Source organism: Macaca thibetana, chromosome 17 (genome assembly GCF_024542745.1).
Source record: "Macaca thibetana thibetana isolate TM-01 chromosome 17, ASM2454274v1, whole genome shotgun sequence".
Classification (NCBI taxonomy): Eukaryota; Metazoa; Chordata; class Mammalia; order Primates; family Cercopithecidae; genus Macaca; species Macaca thibetana.
This window is the reverse complement of record NC_065594.1, coordinates 5,094,469-5,114,848: the sequence shown is the minus strand read 5'-3', so window position 1 is coordinate 5,114,848 and position 20,380 is coordinate 5,094,469. Positions and strand designations below refer to the sequence as shown.

Genomic DNA, 20,380 nt, shown 5'->3' with positions numbered 1-20,380 from the left:
GAACTTATACGAGGTACTTAGACTTGTGAAATTCACAGAGACACAAAGTAGAATGTCTGCGAGAGGAGGTAGGTAGGTGTGGGAATGGGGAGTAGTTGTTTAAAGGGGCACAGAATTTTAGTTTGAGAAGATGAAAAGCGTTCTGTGGATGGATGGTGGTGATGGTTACACCACAATATGAATATACTTAATGCCACTGAACTGTACAATTAAAAGATGTATTTCACAATAATTAACACACGCACACACACGTAGCATTTCCAATGATGAGACGTTCCATGGAGAAAAACAAAGACATGTGTGAGAGGGAGTGCTGGGAAGACTGAAACACTTGGGTAGAGGACAGGTTTCCTCAGAGCATATGAGAATTAGACTCCAGGAGATGAGGTATGAGCTGGGACTCTGGGCTTGCTGCAGGCAGCAACATGAACAAGGATAGGAGGTGAACCAAGATGAATTCTGAAGCACCCACACCAGAGGGTGGCCTCCTCGCCAATGGTGCCTTGGAAACACACAGAACTATGGACTCTCTCCTGCCTCCTGCCCTTGGTCTCATGAAGGGGTAGAGAGTATCCTGGTGTTCATGGTAGGAATTATGGCCTTCTCAATTTGCAAGTATAGAAACCTCTGTACTTTATTGCCTCCCTTTAAAAGTGTAATTAGCCGTGCCACCTGCCCCTGGCATTGGCTACATATAAGTATTAAATATACTGCCTCGAAGGGTGCTATGGGTGCCTGCCAGTAACAAAGCCCTTGTTAAAAGTTCTGACAAATGGAATCTCATTGTTCAACTCGTATTTTCATATCATACCACTTCACAGGTTGCTGGTGACCCTCACATCAGCTCCCACTGCTTGTCTCTTCAGTGGCTTTATGCCGTGATGGGGTGGGTTCACGTGGCGGCATTGGGACATCAGAGAATTAAGGGTACATGTATCCTATTACTATATAAATGTATTATTATTATTTCGAGACAGAGTCTCACTCTGTCACCCAGGTTGGAAAGCAAGCTGGTGTGATCGCAGCTCACTGCAGCATCCACATCCCAGCATCCACATCCCAGCACCCACATCCCAGCACCCACATCCCAGCACCCACATCCCAGCACCCACATCCCAGCACCCACATCCCAGCATCCACATCCCAGCATCCACATCCCAGCATCCACATCCCAGCATCCACATCCCAGGCACAATCAATTCTCCAGCCTCAGCCTCCCAAGTAGCTGGGACTACAGTCATATGCCACCATGCCTGGCCCACTTTTCCATTTTTTGTAGAGATGGGGTCTTGCTGTGTTGCTGAGGCTGGTCTGGAACTCCTGGGCTCAAGCGATCCTTCTGCCTCCACCTCCGAAAATGCTGGGATTATAGACATGAGCCCCTGAATCTGGCCTTACTATATAAATTTAAACAATGCTTAACACTTGAATATTAGCTTTATTCTAAGGTCGGTGCTAGAAAGAAAATCATACATGTCTCCTTAGTAACTCATAGTGAAGTTAACCATCATCATTTAATGTAGGTCATAATAGGTTCCATTAATATTTCATATTTAATGATTAAAGCTAAATCAGATCAAAACCATCCCATTTTAAATGCACAATTCTAGATGAATAGAAGTATTATCACGAGGCAATAGTCTAAGCTTGCTGTTTTGATGTTTAAAGATAAGGCTTTCTGACATCCATTCATAAATATTAATATAAACAGAAAATAAACAGTTTTTCATAATTGTTTTTTAGCAAAACATGATGCCTGATTATCAATGGTAGCAGAAACAAAGAGTTTAATACTGTTAGAGCAAAGCGAATACAACTTTGAAAAACTACTTACATCCAAAGAGTCCTCCTTCAATAGGATGAGGGCCATATTCTGCGATACCAATCGGCAGGAATACCCTGAAGTGCGGGAAGAGACAACGTGTGTGAATTTTTCTTTCCTTCTGTGAGCTCCTTAAATTCAACCTCCTTGATTCTCTCTGCCACTTTAAGCCTACTGGCTCACACAGAGGAACAGGGTAACAGTGAGGAGTAGGACAAGTACATTGATTTTGACTCTTGTAGACAGATTGAATAGAACCAGTTGGGAATGTCTTTATAACTAAAGGCTAAAATAAATACTTTCCAATTTTCAGTGGATTTTTCTTTCTCTCTGTTATCCTTGTATATCATTAAGATAAGCCTCGGGTTGTCTAAAGTGACAGTGAACACTTTAGGAAGGCAGTGGACCCCAATGGTGCCCCTCAATCAGCCCACACATGCCCACTGGGATAGCCAGCTCCCTCCCTTTAAGACAGCAGCCAGTTCTCACAACAGGTTTCAAAGGAATACACTGAGGGAGTCACTCTTCCTGTGAAAAATTTAAAGTAATCCACGTTTCAAAAAAGTCTTTTTTTGGTTGTTACTATAAAAAGGCTTTAAAAAAAAAAAAAAAAGGCTTATTTGGAACAAAAGTAGTCCTAGTTCTTAACAATTTCCTTCTCGTTTTTCAGTTAAGTTATCTCTACAGGTTAAGCAAGGTACTATTTTCTGCTTTCTCTCCCAGCAGAAGACCGTATTTTCGAAGAACCCTTGGGTTGTTTTCTACCCACACTTCGCCCTGGGTGAGCACTCGCGGACCAAGCCGAGCCCCTCTCGGGATGCCTCCCCTCCGATCCACACCCTTGGTGGGGAGGAGAGGGCTCTAGCAACTCCAAGACCAGAGGTGCCCACCGGCGCACTGGCCTGTCTCTCAGATCACCCTGCCATCCTCTCGGTGCCTTGAGGGGTTAGCGATCGCTTGTGCTTTCCACCAAACCCCAACTCAATCTCTCATTGAGAAGAGGCAAGAAAAAAATCCTCCTCCAGAGAAAATCGGCCCTCACAACTAGTTTTGTCTCAGCACCTTAAGGTAACGGATTAATGATTATAGAAAAGGGAAATCAATCATCAGCCTTCAAGCAAACAGGTGACAGTCTCAAGGAACGGCTTGGCTAGTCCTGTTCCTACGGCCACGGGGAGCAAGGACTCTCCTCACAGGACAGGGAAGACGACGTCCTTCTCACAGACGCTTCACATGGCTAGAAAAGAAGACGGCATTTACCTGAGGGACAAGCAGCAGAACGGCTGCATTTACGTGCTCAGACCTACTAGCAGGTTCTCTTTTCATCCCCAAGAAATCCTCGCAACAGGCACAAAATGAAATTCAAGATAGACAAAACTTAAGACCAAGAAAAAACCCTGTTGTGGGTTTTTGGGGGAACGAAGGGATTGAAGGAAACAGTAAAAAAAATTTCGTTTGTTTATCTGAGAAAGTACATCCTTCCTAAGGACCACCATGTAGAACATTTTGTAAAGCACCTCCGAGATCAAATTTTAAAGGGCAAAATTACGGCTTTTCATCCAAATGTGAATTTTTGAAGGCAACATGAAAAAGACATAGCCAAGGTTGTTAACAACAGTTCTCTCAAGGGAATCAGATTATTTCTCTTGTTAAAACAAACACATTATTGTTTTTAAAGCCAAAACAAACTGAATAATTTTAAATCACAATACCACATGGGCAAATACCTGTTAAATCTCTAAAACAGAAAAAAAAAAAAGGAGGGGGGAACAAGGAGCAATTTTCTATACATTTACAAACTAGTTCAAGTCTGTATTTTAACAACAGTGATGGATAAAAGTGAGACCCTCTCAAAATGCCATTAAAAGCTCTGCCTGGTAGGACTGGAATAATCGAACTCTTTGTTTCCCATTAAAATTTTACAAATGCATTCTTCCTATAAGTTCTTAGATTAGGTCCAGAAGGGAGGTCTACATTTTCTTTTCACTTGCAAAGAGCGATATTGCAACTTTAATCATTTCCCTCTATGTTAGATTTACTCTTTCTTCATCCCCAGAGACTTCCAGCAACTTCATGCAATGTAGACTGTTACAAATTTAGTGTAACTAATGCAAAAAGATTTACTGGGAGTTTTTTATTTGAACAACAGCTGCAGAAGCCGGCTGTAATTTTTAAGCCCTCACTTGCTGCTTTATTTTATATTTTTCAATTTAAGCAAAATGCCATTTGACAACTGAAGCTACACAAAGATATTATGGAAAAACTCTTAAGTCTTTTTTTTCTAGCCATGGCTGGGGGAAGAGAAAAAAAAAACTACAGACACTTCCATGAATTTAAATGTACGAACCTGAAGACTTCTGAGAAGAAACAGGGTAAGGGTTTTGCTGCTGCTGTTTTTAGTTTGGATCCGGAAGTGAGATTTTGCTTAGAGAATTATCAGTCGGAGCACTCGCACTAGACAGACCAGGGAAGTTTAACCCAGTTAATTGTGGCTTAACTAATGTAGCAAATTAAATTGTGTCAATCCACATTTTGTGTGCTTGATTTCTAATGTTTTTGGATAAAATGAGATCAACTCTTGGAGAAGAGCCAGGTATAGAATGTCAGTCCACACTTGTGAATTGAGGTCTACTTCTTTAATCTCGCAATCTAACAAGACGGCCATAAAATGACTGAGAGGAGAACCTCTGGGATTTCATTTTTTACTGTAGTTGAAATTAACAGTATACTACAAAACGGTTTAGTCTTTCTACTACCTGAGTATAATCAACATTCAAAGAAACCAAAATATTACAGAGTCTATGGTACTTACAGCAGGACTTGATTCTAATACAATAAGATAATGCTTCACACTAGAAAATACTACCAAACCAAATCTGTCAGCTCTCTCAACCAGTTTCTTCCTTGAAAACGGAGAACACTGGTTTTGATATCAAATCCAGATTTCTCTGGAGACATTTTTGAACAAGTCAGAACAATGTATCCTTACAAACCATGTATCCTGAGATCACGAATCCACCAAGCTACCCATCACAGGATTCAACATGGTACCAATCCACAGTGAACATGTGACTGGTTCTCAACAGCTTTACAGATAATCCAGTCAGTCAGTCAGTATCTGCACGTATGAAAACCACTGGCAGACAACAAGAACGCATGATGAAAGATGGTTTTTTTTTTTTTTTTTTTTTGAGATAGAGTCTCGCTCTGTCGCCCAGGTTGGAATGCAGTTGCACCATCTCGGCTCACTGCAAGCTCCGCCTCCTGGGCTCAGGCTATTCTCCTGCCTCAGCCTCCCGAGTAGCTGGGATTACAGGTGCCAACCACCACGCCCGGCTAATTTTTTATACTTTTTTCTTTTAGTAGAGACGGGGTTTCACCGTGTTATCCAGGATGATCTCCATCTCCTGACCTTGTGATCCGCCTGCCTCTGCCTCCCAAAGTGCTGGGATTACAGGCGTGACCCACTGCGCCCGGCCTAAAAGATGGTCTTTTAGGCTATTCCAGGTAGGATCAAAGGAGCCCGTCCAGAGCCCCTTATCATCCAGAGAACCAGGGAGCTGAGGCCTTGGCCATGGAGCACACGCCTGGGCACTTCTCCCTCGAGCCCATTCAGGCCCTTCTCAGGAACCCTCGCCACACAGAAGAACGCGCTGCCTCAGCCTCACCTCACGGCTCCTCCCCAAGATGGGACATCCTGGCCCATTCTATTCTCTGTCATTTTTGTTTTAAACAAATTCTGAAGGCTCAAGTTTTAAACGTGTCTCATCCAGGAAGACTCCTCTGGTCCTTCACAACCCCTATTGTTCCTTCTGAGAAATGAACATTGTGTGCTGTGGTTAAGCGCTCAAGATTTTCAGCTTTCTCATATCTGTGTGACCTAGGCTAAGTTACTTCATCTCTCTGTGCCTCAGTTTTATCTTTAAAGGGGGATAATGCCTTTTAAATTCTCCAAGGGAATTAAATATAAAACATATGTAAAGGACTTAGCGGAGTATCTGGCACACAATAGATAATATTTGCTAGTAACTATTACAAAAGCCAGTCATGATTAACATCTACACTGCGCAATTGGTGCTTCCTCATCTATTGCATTCTCTGACTTGTCTCATAATTAACTCGTGCCCCAAGTGTGGAATGGAAGTTCCCCAAGCTTATCGTGGAGCACCTGGCAATGTCAGCTGTAGGTCATCAAGAAATACAGGACTGAATCTTCGTGAAAACCAGCAGTAAGATTGAGAGCAGTACCAGTGTTGCCACCCTCACAGTCCAGCTTCACCTGAGAATGGCAACTCACCTTCCTTTAAACGAACAAGAAAATGTACGGGCAATTACAGGAGGGCAAGTGACATATTGAGTCACTTCCTAAAATTAAACTTCAAAAATAATCTACATGTATCTCACATCATCCTATTGTTTACCTTAAACATACACAATAGAATTTATTAACGTTTTAAAAATAAACCTCTAAGACCGTAAGAAATGGTTTAAAAGTATCAAATGATGGGCAGCAAAATACAGGGAGGGTGGGGAAAAGACTTGAAATTTCAATTCAGAAATATTTTAAGAGGAAAGCTAATGCCAACTTAACTACTTTAAAATGGAATACACACTAGGATTTTGTTCTCACTCATCCTACATCCATTAAAAAAAATTACAGACTCTGAAAACTCCATATCTACTGCATAACTATTTAATAGATGTTTTATCCAGTGGTAAGAAGGAAATGACCACTGCGAGATTTACCAGGGCTACATCTGAAATTTCACTTTAGACCAGCTGATGCCAAACTTTTAAGCTAGAAGAGAAAATCGCCAGCTCCTCAAAACACACCTAGTTAGCATAAATTCAAGCACAGTGCTGCAGGATTCTGGCAACAAGACCATTTCAAACGACTAAAACCTATGCACAAGATGATTGTCTATCTACATAAAATTCACTGGCTCATAGGAGACACATATGTCCTGGTACTTGATTTGACTAAGTGTATTTTTTTTCCAAGGTATGAACAAAATGTTAAGCTTTAAAAATAAATTCTCAAACTATGAGATAGATATACTTAAAAAAAAAAAAACACTAAAAAGAGCCAACACCCCCAAACACCAAAGATAATTAATGTCGCCAAATCTACAGATGAACTCTTACGGTAGATACCACTAAGATAATGCTGTCAATTTAAAGAGTAAGAGTCAACAACCATAAGGCATCCCCATTTCAGGGACATTAACATGTAACAACAATGTGCGCCTTGGAATAGATTAAATATACTACCATTCTCCGTGGTCTTTTAAATCAAACTTCAGAAAACATTTTTTGCAAAAGCTATGTGAATCCCTCTAAATAAGCCCCACACCAGAAGTCAAGAGCCCTGACACCTAGTAACAGTTTGGTCATTAAGTAGGGTATAGCCCTGGGAAACGCAGAATTTCCTCCCCTAGCTATAGACTGTTCATATGTAAAGATTTAAAAAAGAGTTTTCACAACTCGTGCTTGAAGGTGATCTTGAAGCAAGTGCCTGGCACTTGCCAGACACTCCATTAATTTGCTCTGTTTCCCTTTTTTCATCTAGAAGGAGAACTGCTAGATACTTGATCTTCCCAAATATCTTCTGGATACCTTAAAACCCACACAGGACGCATGAAAATGTAAAGTATTACGGGAGACAAGTCAATAATGGTTCATACTACCAGGGGTATGAGGGCTATGTGACGAGAAAAGGCTTAGAAACCCATGTATCTAGAGCATGACCTCACGCTGCTGACAGCTGCCACCTGTGGTCTGACACTGATAAGTCTAATAAAATGTCTGGACGTATATGCTTTCCTGAGCCTTCTGCATCATTTGTAGGCTCAACAGATACCTTAAATCATAAAACGACATTTAAATTCTCAACATCACCCAGGGCTACAAGCTTCAGTTCCAAAGGCTAAATGAAGAAACAATTCAGACACAGCTCTCTCAAAGAAATCAATTCTCCAGCTGTTAGAAGCTTACTTGGTAACACCCAAGATGTGTTTGAATCTGACTGATACACTAGATAAAATGTGAATAGAGAAAGCCTCCATGATAAACGTAAGACTGACAAAAAGTCATCAGGTTATAAAGCATCATCTTCTAGTTGTCTTGGAGAGTACTTGCTAAGAAAGATCAGTTAAGAGATAGCAAATGATGTGAGTGGTTCTGGCACCAGCACTACATATGACTACACCCTCTTAGAAAAAAGTAAAAAATAATAACAATCGTTATTTTTTAAAAATTGTTTGGAATGGTATCAATTATCTCATAAGGCTCAGAGCAGCCTCATCACATACAAGCAAAACTTGCCTTTTCAATTAATAATCCATTTGTGTTTTCTGGGTTGATTTTCAGCGCCTTTCAGTGTTTATCTCAAATTTAGCTAGATAGACTCAGGTGTAACAAAATGAACATAAAAAAAAAAAAAAAAAAGGCTGCATGTGCTCCCAGGGGCTGGGCAGTGTAGTGTGGATGAGAGGCAGTGAGAGGGAGCCGTGGCCCTTTTCCAGCCAGGGCACATCCAAGAACACACTGAAGGTAGTTTAGTCTAGGGCCAGCGACATGCATAGGTTATTAGGCCAGCAGGAACACTCAAGATCTGAAAAACTAAGAAAGGTTACCACTTTACAGCTCAATTTTTTTTTTTTTTTGAGAAAGTCATCATTTTATTAACCCAAGATACTATATTTTACGGCCCATCATCAAAAAACTCTATCTAGGCTATATTGTGATAGTAGGGCAAATTTGAGGTATTGTTTGCAGGTTAAAGTTATCATACAGCTCAATTTTAACTTGAGGAGTTACCCACTCTTTTTTCACATTGCTCTAAGAGGGTGGAAGGCATGCCACCTACATTTTAGGTAAGTATTTCAGGGTGGCAGTCAACTTAGCATGCCATCTGTGATGAACAGGGACCACAGATCCACAGCATGTGTTTTAGGCCAAACTTATATGAAACATAACACGTAAAGGGCCAATCTATATACTTACACAGAAACATAGTATACAAAAAGCAAATGTGTTCTTCATTTGTAAAAATGCTGGCCGACACATCATCAAAGGGCTGTAGGCTTGGGTTTGTATTTTCTAGTAGCAGTGATGATTCTGCACTGAAATACCATCATACTCTTCTCCAAAACCATGCATCTGAGTGACAACCGGCACAAATCCAGGGACAAAATCTACAGCTGGTTTTTCAGGGACTGCTTATGAATCCTATGTCACTCTCTTGTGAGCTTAACTTCAGTTGTTTGGGAGCCACCTTCCATTTAATTAGCTATATCCCTGACCAGAAACGACTACACGGCTTTTGTCTTTTAAAAAATCCAATTTACCCAAGACGGCAGGTATTATTTACAACTGAGGTTATCAGAGACCAAGACGATTCAAAGATAAGGTTTTTAGGAAAGGGACACCGTTGGATTACGTTGAGAATATTCCAGGAAGACTCCTCTGAAGAGCACTAGTCACTTGAATACAGAGGCTCTAGTAGGTTTCTTCCTCACACACAGAGCACCGACATAGAACCAGATACAGAAACAGAGTCTACCTTGGCCGGGCGCGGTGGCTCACGCCTGTAATCCCAGCACTTTGGGAGGCTGAGGAGGGCGGATCACGAGGTCAGGAGATCGAGACCATCCTGGCTAATACCATGAAACCCCGTCTCTACTAAAAATACAAAAAATTAGCTGGGTGTGGCGGTGGGCGCCCATAGTCCCAGCTACTCGGGAGGCTGAGGCAGGAGAATGGCGTGAATCTGGGAGGCAGAGCTTGCAGTGAGCCGAGATTGCGCCACTGCACTCCAGCTTGGGCAACAGAGAGAGACTCTATCTCAAAAAGAAAAGAAAAGAAAGAAAGAAAGAAAAGAAAGAAAAGAAAAGAAAGAAAAAAAGAAAGAAAAGAAAGAAAAGAAAGAAAAGAAAGAAAAGAAAGAAAAGAAAGAAAAGAAAGAAAAGAAAGAAAAGAAAGAAAAGAAAGAAAAGAAAGAAAGAAAGAAAGAAAGAAAGAAACAGTCTACTTCTAGCAAGATATTATAAGTTATGCAGTCCTTATGTGCTCATTTTACCACATATGCACCAGGTTTTGTTACACCATAATGGTGATCAAAGTACCAGACAGACCAGGCATGGTGGCTCATGCCTGTAATTCCAGCACTTTGGGAGGCTGAGGCGGGTGGATCACAAGGTCAGGAGACGGAGACCATCCTGGCTAACAGGGTGAAACCCCAATTCTACTAAAAATACAAAAAATTAGCCAGGTGTGGTGGCGGGCACCTGTAGTCCCAGCTACTCCGGAAGCTGAGGCAGGAGAATGGCATGAACCCAGGAGGCAGAGCTTGCAGTGAGTCGAGATGGCGCCACTGGACTCCAGCCTGGGCAATAGAGCAAGACTCCGTCTCAAAAAAAAAAAAGTGCCAGATAATGTTTAAATATTTCAAATAATCAAGATTAGATTTTTTAAAAACGAGTAGCTTCAACTCCTTTTCAAACTTAAAATGTGCTCCTTTAACAATGGCATAGTTATCCTGACTTAAATTCCTTTTCTTCAATTTTCATCTCTGTGATGCTCTGTAAGCAAGGAAGTTGTCAACCAAGCTGGGCAGGGAAAGACACAAGGCTCTTAGAAGAGTCCATTAATGGGAAAAACCATTAAAATGGTTATAATTACATAAAATAATAAGGCAGATTTAAACCTAGTGAAAACATGCTCTTAGTCTCAGACTAAAATCTTGTGAAGCAAGCAACAAGAAAATCGAAGCTGTCAAATCTTGAATTCTATGCCCTATGTAAGTGTGTCTAACTCTTTTCTAGGAACTGATGGTTTTAATGTTTGTAACAGGAATGAGGGCATCTTCATTTGATTCGGGTCAATTTTTCTTAGCCTTGTGAATGAAGAGTCCTATAAAACACCATGTGTCAATGAATTTGAGAAACATTTAGACACATTTACAAGATACTCGAAAAACTAGAATACAAAAGCCAGCATCAGGAAACTATTTGTAAAAATCATTACCTATATTAATCGCAGTTTCTTGTTTGTCTCCTGTCAACACCCATATTTTAATTTCTGCCTTCAACAGAGTTGCGATGGTTTCTGGAACTCCTGCTTGAAGGCGATCTTCTATGGCTGTGGCTCCAAGTAGCAGTAAATTCTAGATTGAAAAAATATCCTCAGTTAAAGACTGGCACATACTTAAGAACAGCACTAATACATTCTGACAAAGAAAGGCAATCAAACTGTTCTGAGACAGTTGTTCTATTTCCTGTTTTACACCTGTGTCTGCAGATGGCATCTGGATGGGTGGCATTTCCAAATGCCTTGCAGTGATGGACTCATTCTACAGACACAGGCCGCCCAGTACTCACTGATTTCTCGACACAGGGGCTTGTTAGAACAGAAACCATCTTACAGCAGAGCAGATGGGCAGGTTATTCCAAGGACACTGACAGTACCTGAGCCCTCCCTTTCAGTCCACAAATCAGTAGTACATTATATCACATTTAACAAATGATGAGAATTCTAGATGATACAGCAAAATAGGAATAAGAGACTTGTGGTGCTAAGGATTTAACAGTGAGAGAAAAAAAAACATCCAAGTATCTTAAGATTGAGGGTAGCTATAAAACGGTGCCCCTTTTGGAGCTCTTTAAGGTCCAGGGCAGACCAGGTCACACTGAGGATGGGTGTGGATGTGTGGTTCCCTCCGGCTGCCTGTGCTGTGCCTGCTGGTCTGGCAGATTTCAGAGACTACACAAAGGGCCTGCTCCATGTACCCACATCCTAGTCTCTCCAGGATATAGCACCTTTGCTTGGTCACAGACTGTGGGAAGATCCAGCTACCTCTTGAGCACCCACCATACGCACGTCACCTATTTAATCACTTTTTTCTAATTCTAAAAGTAATGTGGGCTATTTCCAGTAAAACAGGGCAAATAAACACCTGAATTCAGTTTTATTCAGTTCATTTTAATTCAGTACATTAAAATGACTGAATATACATAACTGAATATAAAACTGAAACCAAAAACGGAGTATAAAAAAGCAGAGGAGAATTTTTTAAAACCAACATAGGAATGAAAAAAAGTAAATAGGTGATGTTTTCAAAGTTATGGAAACTGGGCCAGACATGGTGGCTCAAACCTGTAATCCCAGCAGTTTGGGATTTGGGAGGCCCAGGCATGAGGGCTACTTGAGCCCAGGAGTTTCAGACCAGCCTGGGCAACATAGCAAGATCCCATCTCTACAAAAAAATATGAAACTTAGCCAAGCATGGTAGCATGATCTTGTAGTCCCAGCTACTTGGAAGGCTGAAATGGGAGGTTACCATGAACCCAGGAGTTTGAGGCTATAGTGAGCTATGACTGCGCCACTACATTCTAGCCTGGGTGCTGGGTAACAGAGGGAAACCCCATCTCTATATTAAAAAAAAGAAGTCATAGAATCTGGAAATTGGATGGCCCTATGGCTGCCAACATGAAACAGAAAAAGCTGAAATCTGGCTCCCATACTTGAAGGAAACCAATAAATTGAAAGTGAGCTAATGCCTTACGATAAGCTGAAAAGAACAACAACAGTAAAATCAAAGTAGACAATGTGGAGTAGCCATTGCAAAGCTTAAGTATCATTAGAGTAAGTTAGTGGAGGAAGCTTAGCATTACAACATCTAACCAGCCTCCATAGCATTCTGATCACTCCTGTAACTCAACAGCGTGAGCTAATCTCATTAAGCCTAATCTTAAGCAAAGTCATTGATGCTGTTTTTGACCTGATATTTCTTAAGCTATCAATAATGCTTAGCTGAGGGTGGCTAGACCTTTCAGAGAGACCATGCAAATCAAGTGCTTCCTAAAGCAAAGAAAATGACTCAGAGCTACTGGTCCATTAAGACACAAGAAAAGAGAACATCCCTACATAGTGAAAGGATTCCTGGTCAAAGACTTTGTGAAATAGGTGGTTAAGTTCCTCATGGAGCTGTAAAGGCTGTATTGGGTGCGGTTACCTTCTCAATGATCTCGTAACACTCTTCCAACCGTTGAGCTCTGTCCTTCAATATGGTGCTGGCTTCCTGATAGACTTTCAGCCACTCCTCATACTCATTCTCAGAGAGATCAGCATAAGCCACACAGAGAGTCCGCAAGCCTGCAAGACAGCCACCGGTGAATGGAGGCAGGCAGAACGCGTGACCTCCTAGGGGACAGCCTGTGCTTCCTTTCCCATGAGCATGCTCAAAAAAATTGAAGAGACTCGGTACTTTAGGTCACTCTAATTCAACACTCCCACATCTACCAAGGGAAATGTAAAAACAACTCGCCTGTATTCTAATATAAACTACCTCTTCTGTAAGTCTGAGAGCACAAGAAGTCAGAAGAGTGAATTCTCCATGGCAGAGAGATTCAGGAGCTGTGCATGATCCATGCACAGTAGGCAGGTTTCAGCAGCAAGCAGAGGAGGTGGGAAGTGTGTTTCAAGACAGCAAGGAAAGGCCCCATGTGCTATCCCATGAAAGATCCAGGCTTTCAGGCAGCCACACCCATGCACATGTGTCAGTTGTACTCACATGTGCATGCAGAGCCAGAGGCCAGAAAGCAGCCGTCAGCACTTCAGCGTGGCTCCAGCTATCACGACATTCGCTAGCAGGAACCCCTGACACCAGTGTCGTTTACGGCCTTCCAGAGAACTCCTTTCCTGCTCACTATGGGTTCCATGAATTATTTCCTTAAGTCACGGATAAGCCAGTGACATAAGGACACCAAGAGAGGGACAGGAAAATAACCACGTGAGTTTTCTGAGAAAGGGACTAGTAACTAAAGGTGATTCTACACGCTGTGCGTTGGCCTGCCTCTCCCTCCGCTCCACTGCTCATGAGCGACAGAGGCATCTACAGGTAACTGAGTTTGGATTTGGCTATGCATCTTGTCACTGCCATGGGCACAGGAGGGGATGGGGCAGGTACTGGAAGAATGTGCTCCTGGAAATCAAGACAACATGCTTGAAAGTACAGCTCCAATGGCCAAAAACAGCATTTCCAAATTCCACTTACCTTCCGTGGCAAAGTATTCCAGATGGCATAATGTTTCCTCCATATATTTTGAGTCTTTTGAAAGTCTCTCAAAAATTACATTATCCTATAAAATAGGGAAACGTTGTGACTGGCAAACCCTTCAGTAAACCTTCCAGCCAGCACGCTAAGCACGGCTTTGTTTCTGTTTATCTAACATGCATGAGAATACCCGAGTGGGTAAGTAGGAATTTAGCATTTGGCTGGGCTCAGGCATGAGCTTTGGAAAACAAATGGGGTATGAATGTGTCCAACAAAACCAAAATCTGTATCTTAAAAGCCAAACAAAAATATGCTGGGGAGAACCAGAAGTACGGGAGAATCATCGGAACACAAGGGGGCCTATATTCACCAAAATTCGCAAAACTCATATCCCAAAGTTTATCAGGTGCTTGTGCAGAAGGGGAAAGGGTAAAATGCACATCCTAAGTTACTCAAATACAACCTTGCTTCCCAACACGGGAGGCAATCCTAAGCATAGAGGGCACAACCCACTGGGCGCTGAACTCAATTCTGTCGAGAAACACACAGGTGCACAGCTCATCTGCCTACAACTATTTCCATGACTGACAAGAAGGGTTAGGGGACCAGATCCCACAGATAATCCATCCAATATGTTACAAATTGCATAGTTTTAGGCTTCTAAAAAAATTTTTTTAAAACTGAGTTTGGTTTTGGAGAGAATTAAATCCTATAAAAATAAAATACACCTTTGCAGCATTTTCATATGTACCTCTTCTATACTGACAGCCCTCCTCTACCACCTCACACTGACACTTGTTGTACTCGATGTGGTACTTAGAACACAATAGCAAATGAATAAACAAAAAGCTTTAAAAATATATCATATGAGAACAAAACCTAGATGAGCTTAATTCATTTTACCATAAACACAGAATTCTTTAGCAAGTCCAAATATAATGTCTTTAGAATTCCCATGCATCCCTTCATTTGTAAAAAGCTCTAGTCATCACGTACTCAAATAAAACCACCCTTCTTGCCACAACTGGTAAAGATTAGTAATACTGTCAACCGCTAATTAATCCTAGGAGAGCTTTGTATTCTTGACGTAGTCAAATAAAATAAGTTTAATAATTCTTTCCCTCAATACATAAGACTACGACTTAACAGGATCTAGTTTTAAAATTAAGATTCATAAGCAATAACATCTTTCCTTTGAAATAAACCATTTAGATTTGGCTACTAGAAGGTATACAGGACACAAAGCCTGACCTAGGAAACTAACAGGGGCAGTAATAATGCAGCTACACATGGGCATTGCTTTTGTACCTACAACACGGCTCTCTATAATGTATGAAAAAAAAAATAACAATTGAGAAGAAGAGGTGCTAGAGAACCAATATATATCAGAGTACTTAAGATTATCATAGGTCAACACAAATTACTTTATCTTCCCAAAGTCAAAACACGATGCTAGTAAAACTGGAATAAGAATTCATATTCCAAGGATTTTGCATGACACATGGAGTCACTGTTTCTGAAACCAACGACTGGCTAAAGGTAAGCTTTGCACTGACCATCTTTGCCACACTGCCCTGAACCACCATTATCTTCAGTGGGCTTTTACTACAAAGTCAGCTTCACAGCCCACCTGAAAGAGCCTTTCCACTCTGGACAAGCAGTCAGGGAGTGATGAGGAAAGCAGTTAGGAAAAGCAGCAGATTAACAAAGCTGCCAAGAAGTCTGCTGTGCACACCGCGTCTCCGGTACTTACAGCCCCTTTACAGTAGAGTCGAAGTCGTCCTGAAGGAGTTCGGACAATTACAGACATTCTTTTTCTGTCACTGGGAGAGTGAAAAAAATAAAAGAGTCTTCACTGGTCTGTTTACAGGATGCACGTCCCCCAGCTGAACACCAGTCAGAACAAAAGATGGTCTGGGGCTCCTAAAAATGGCCAAGGTCTATCTTTCCCTGCCTTTTTCTTCAAAAGTAGGACCTAACTGTGTATCTCCTCCTCTTTTTATTTACATCTAACGAACATATGCCTATTTTTTTCCCTGCCATGAAAATGAACTAGCACCGCTATCTGCAGTAGGAAAAACAGAAAAGGAGAATTCTAGCACTGACAGTCCACATCCGATTGACTTCTGACTCTACTCTCTAAAAATATTCTTTATTTTCCACCTCTAAGCTATTAAGTAACTTGCCCAGTAGGTACAAAAGTGGGAGACTCAGTATAGAGCCACTTAACTCGGAAGCTCCTCCCTGTGTCATCTTTTAACTGGAGTGAAAGAAACCACAAATCCACAGAACACTCCCAATTCAGCACCAAGGAACTCTCCCTCCCCTCACCACAGCATCTACACTTCCTCACACGTCTTTCCTCCTGGCCCATTCTCACCCACCGAGTCCTCAGTGAGTCTCCACCGCCTACGAATTCTTCTCACTGCTCTCCGTCCACCTGTGCAGCCTCGCCTCATCTCCCACCAACCCTCCCATGCACGACCGCCAGGCTTTGAGCACACACGGGACTCACCATTCTCCTCTTCTACACATTCTGATCCTCCTTTGCCAACAACATTTCAACCTCCTGAAGCACACTCCAACTACAGAGGGCCCTACACCCCCCATCTCGGTGGCCTTTCAGTGTGGTGGTTCCCGATGGACTATAAGTCTCTAAGAGTGGGGGAGAGTCTCTCTTCAGTTCTGGATAAATTCCCACATCCTAACCCATAGCTCTCTAGCTGACCTGGATTTGCTTTCTCTCTCAACCATCTTACAGGTAGGCACTCCTGGCCGTTCTTAAAACCCATGTTTCAGTTTCTCAATGTGTAAAGCAACTACTTCAAGGGAGTATTACAAAGATTAACTGGCACTGGGAAAGAGATGAGTCCGTGAAAAACAAATAGACTCACCACTATAACCACAAATTATCTTTCTGTTCCTTCTTATTCTCCCATAAATACATTTTAATACATCCTTGTGTCTCTATCCATATTCACCTGTTTTTATCTAACTCTCTTTTCTCCGCCTCGCCTATCCAATAACTGCTGGTCCCAGTTAATGCAGTCACAGGACACTGCACAGTTTCCAACAAAAGATGGGGCACGAATCAGTCTGGAGAGATGCCTAGCACGTCGCTCACCTCTACACGCAGGGACACTGTCACCACTTCCTACATGAGCCACCACCGTCATCAACCATCCCTCCTCCCCTCCCTATGGTTCCAAGTCCAAGCCTGCGGTCCTAAAACTAAAGACTAGGGCTAGAAAGTATTTCCTACACAAAGATAAAAAATTAATCCTTATTTAAAAATAGCTTATAAAACAGAGCAAACGATTTGTGAATCGTTTAAGGTTATTGAAAAATCCACCTAATATTAATCATAGGAAAAGATGCTTTTGAGATAGCAATAGAACTTTGCTTTAGTACTGACAATTCCATGTTAAAAAGAGGCAAACAAAAAATTAAGATATGTTTCCTTATAACAACGAACGTTCTATGTGAACAAAAAAGTCTAACAAATATTCCTGGGTCTTACTTTTCAAAATTGTACTGGGGAAGAAAGCTTCCGAATAAGTCCAGGAAAACTGCCCTACATGGACCCAGCCTCTAATGAGATGAACTGATCTCATCTGTCATCATTTGTCAGTTTCTCAGATCTCCAGAGGAGTGCTCAGATAGAGTAAGAGGAATGACCTCATGGGACTTGGGAAACGCCAATGAAAATAATGCCCTCATCACATGCTCCAAACTATTCAGACATGTCTGCAGCTGCTGATGCAAGAACATCAGGCTCTGGAAATCTAAAAAGGAGGACATGGAAGTAGAGCATTTCTCTTGAGTAAAGCAAAGAAAAATAACCTGCTTCACTTTCCTTAATGAAAGTCACAAATTCCAAGGAGAAGAGTTTATGGAGATACATTTATTACATTTAATACTTAAGTAGTATATTGAATCATACCATGCAATCATGTAAACACTCTGATGAAGTTGGGAAATAAATATAATTATTTTATTTCAAATGTATGAAAGAGAAACATACCTAGAAAATTCCAGGACATTAAGGATTCCGAACGTTTGTTCCTGTCCCATCTAAACGAAGAAAAATAGGCTCTTACCCAAGGTACAGAGTATTAAAATCTCAAAGCAATTGTCTCCAAAACAAACAGACTTAGGCTCTCTCTCTTCCCACCTTCTAGCCCTTTGCAACATGTACTGTTTTCTCACAAGTCTGGTGGGGTCAGAGCTCCCTCTTCTGGTGGAAGCTTCTCATGTTTCTTCAGTGCTAAGGCTGGCCTAACAGTTGACTGGTGTAGACATTTCCAAGAGATGCAGATAAAGGACACCAGCTGCCCAGGTCCGTCAGAAACCTTTGGCCCAGTTACGCCTCTGAATTCAGGATTTTACAAATTTTATAAAAATATACGCATATTCTAGACCATCTACCATAATGTCCCCAGCAGGGTCTAGGATAACATGCTGTTATACAGCACATCCACGTTCTCCAGCAAAATGTATGCATATCACAGGAAGTGACATTCATAAAGATCATAAACAGCCTCACCGCTTCTGATTAGGTTTTGCTGCCAAATAACTATTCACCAAACTTAGGAAAAAATCTTTTGGAATTCAAAGGCATTGGGTTTTGAATTTGCAGACAAAGAGATGGTGCATCTGTACCTGGTCACAGAGCAATCAATCAAACGCTCTTTTTCTTTGGGTTCTTTCAAGTTAGAAGGTCAATATTCACAATTTTTTTCCATCTAAAAATTCCAGATGGTGTGTACGCTATTTTCAAATTTTTAATCTAATCTTTCCATTTCCCCAGCACTTCGTAGTGGAAAGAACGTGACCTTTGGCATCCGATACGTGTGAGTTTGAATCCAGTTTCTGCCTCTAAGTGTGTGACTTTCTTATGCATGGCAAAAGCACTTGTCTTTTAGGGTTCAGAGAAGTAATCAATGAAGTAACACATTCAAATTACCAAGTATATGACGGAATCATTATCTTCATTCACACCCACAACTCTCCACTCCTTCTCTTTGCATCCCACAAAACAACTAATGATCCACTTCACCTAGGCTTCCTCAATCTTTATTCACCTCTTCGGAACCATGAATTCCGAGTTCCCTTTTTCCACAGACTGTCCCAACTTTCCATCATATTCCCATTCAGAAGACACCCGGTGCTACTACCACCACCCAGCACCAGCGCTGCCATTCCCAGGAGCCACCTCCTCTCCGCACCAGTTACACCAGCCACCTCCAGATGCAGCCCATGGACGTGGCTGTTCTGACTACTGGCGAGGACACTTCACGTAAATATGTAGGAATTTGAAAATTTGTTCCTGACTTGGTAGTACAGCAGTAAGTTTGTTCTTTTACTCATATGCAAAACCTAAATTTGAGAATTGGTGGTTTGATGAATGGTTGAATAGGATTCTTTTCATTATTGTTATTTACGAGTCCTAACTAATCAGGTAGTCTTTTGTGATCCCCAGAAATACGACCTTAAAACTGTAATGAGGTAACAAAGAGGGGTCAATGCAGCATATAACACCAGGAGGACGACACCAATAGGCTCTCTAGGTTCCACATTTACCTGGCATTGTGAGTGAAGTGGAAGCACCTGTTCTCTTCTGTCTCTCTCACCTATGATCCAAGCTCCCAACCTCCATTTTTGCAAATGCAGAGACGTGCAGCACCCACACAACTGAAAATCCTATGGCTAAGATTAAAATTCTCCTCCAACTGAAGGGGAGAAAAGACCTCATTTTTAAAAAGCTTCTGTAAGGGAAATTCTATATTCAATCACTTCATTCTACTTTTAATGATGGTACCTTTCCCTAAGCTAAATTCCCTGTTGACTAAAATAAGCATAGTAAAAGTAAACATGACCAAATGATCTCATCTCTGTACTCCATAAAAAACTGAAGATGCCAATAAATGGGTACTTTGTATAAGATATATTTTATAGGTTTTGCATATAACTAAAAGACAAAACTTACTACAGTACTCCCAAGTCAGGAACAATATCAAGTTATTATACCATTTGGAAGTGAATTTCAAATGCATTAAAGGTCTATGGATTTAAGGATGCATCCACAAAGCCAAAAACTATAATCCCCAAGTCTTCCCCAAATGGAGGGGTAGGAAAAGGCAAGGGATGGCAGGGACTAGCCCCAGACCCTCATCAATCCAGACAATAATAAAACAGCCCTTCTAACTGGTTATCATGAAAAACACCACTGCCTCACCAGTCGTAACCACCATTTTCCCCTGTTTTCCATTCCAAAGGTCTGTATTTGATCTTCTTGTTGATGTAATTATTTTTCTATCACTAAATTTCTCCCTTTGGCCTGTAAGTAGGGAAACTCAGAAGAAAGTCAGAAAATATGTAAACCCCTTGACTTCAGTTGCAGGGGGGGATCCCTCATACAGATAAAAGATCAAAGCCGGGCACAGTGGCTCACGCCTGTAATCCCAGCACTTTGGGAGGCCAAGGCGGGTGGATCACTTGAG

At 41.5% G+C, this 20,380-nt stretch overlaps 1 protein-coding gene across 2 annotated transcripts in view; it reads right to left on the bottom strand.

Moving 5' to 3' along the window:
• Positions 1-20,380, bottom strand: part of ATP8A2 (ATPase phospholipid transporting 8A2) — a 653,147-nt gene that overhangs the window by 425,499 nt on the left and 207,268 nt on the right. For both annotated transcript variants that reach the window (XM_050766819.1, XM_050766821.1), the window contains 6 exons: positions 17,902-17,951; positions 15,631-15,700; positions 13,878-13,962; positions 12,837-12,976; positions 10,850-10,988; positions 1,835-1,899 (listed from right to left, as the gene is read on the bottom strand). In XM_050766819.1, coding sequence (XP_050622776.1) covers positions 1,835-1,899; positions 10,850-10,988; positions 12,837-12,976; positions 13,878-13,962; positions 15,631-15,700; positions 17,902-17,951 — 549 coding nt within the window. The remainder of the gene's footprint in view (positions 1-1,834; positions 1,900-10,849; positions 10,989-12,836; positions 12,977-13,877; positions 13,963-15,630; positions 15,701-17,901; positions 17,952-20,380) is intronic.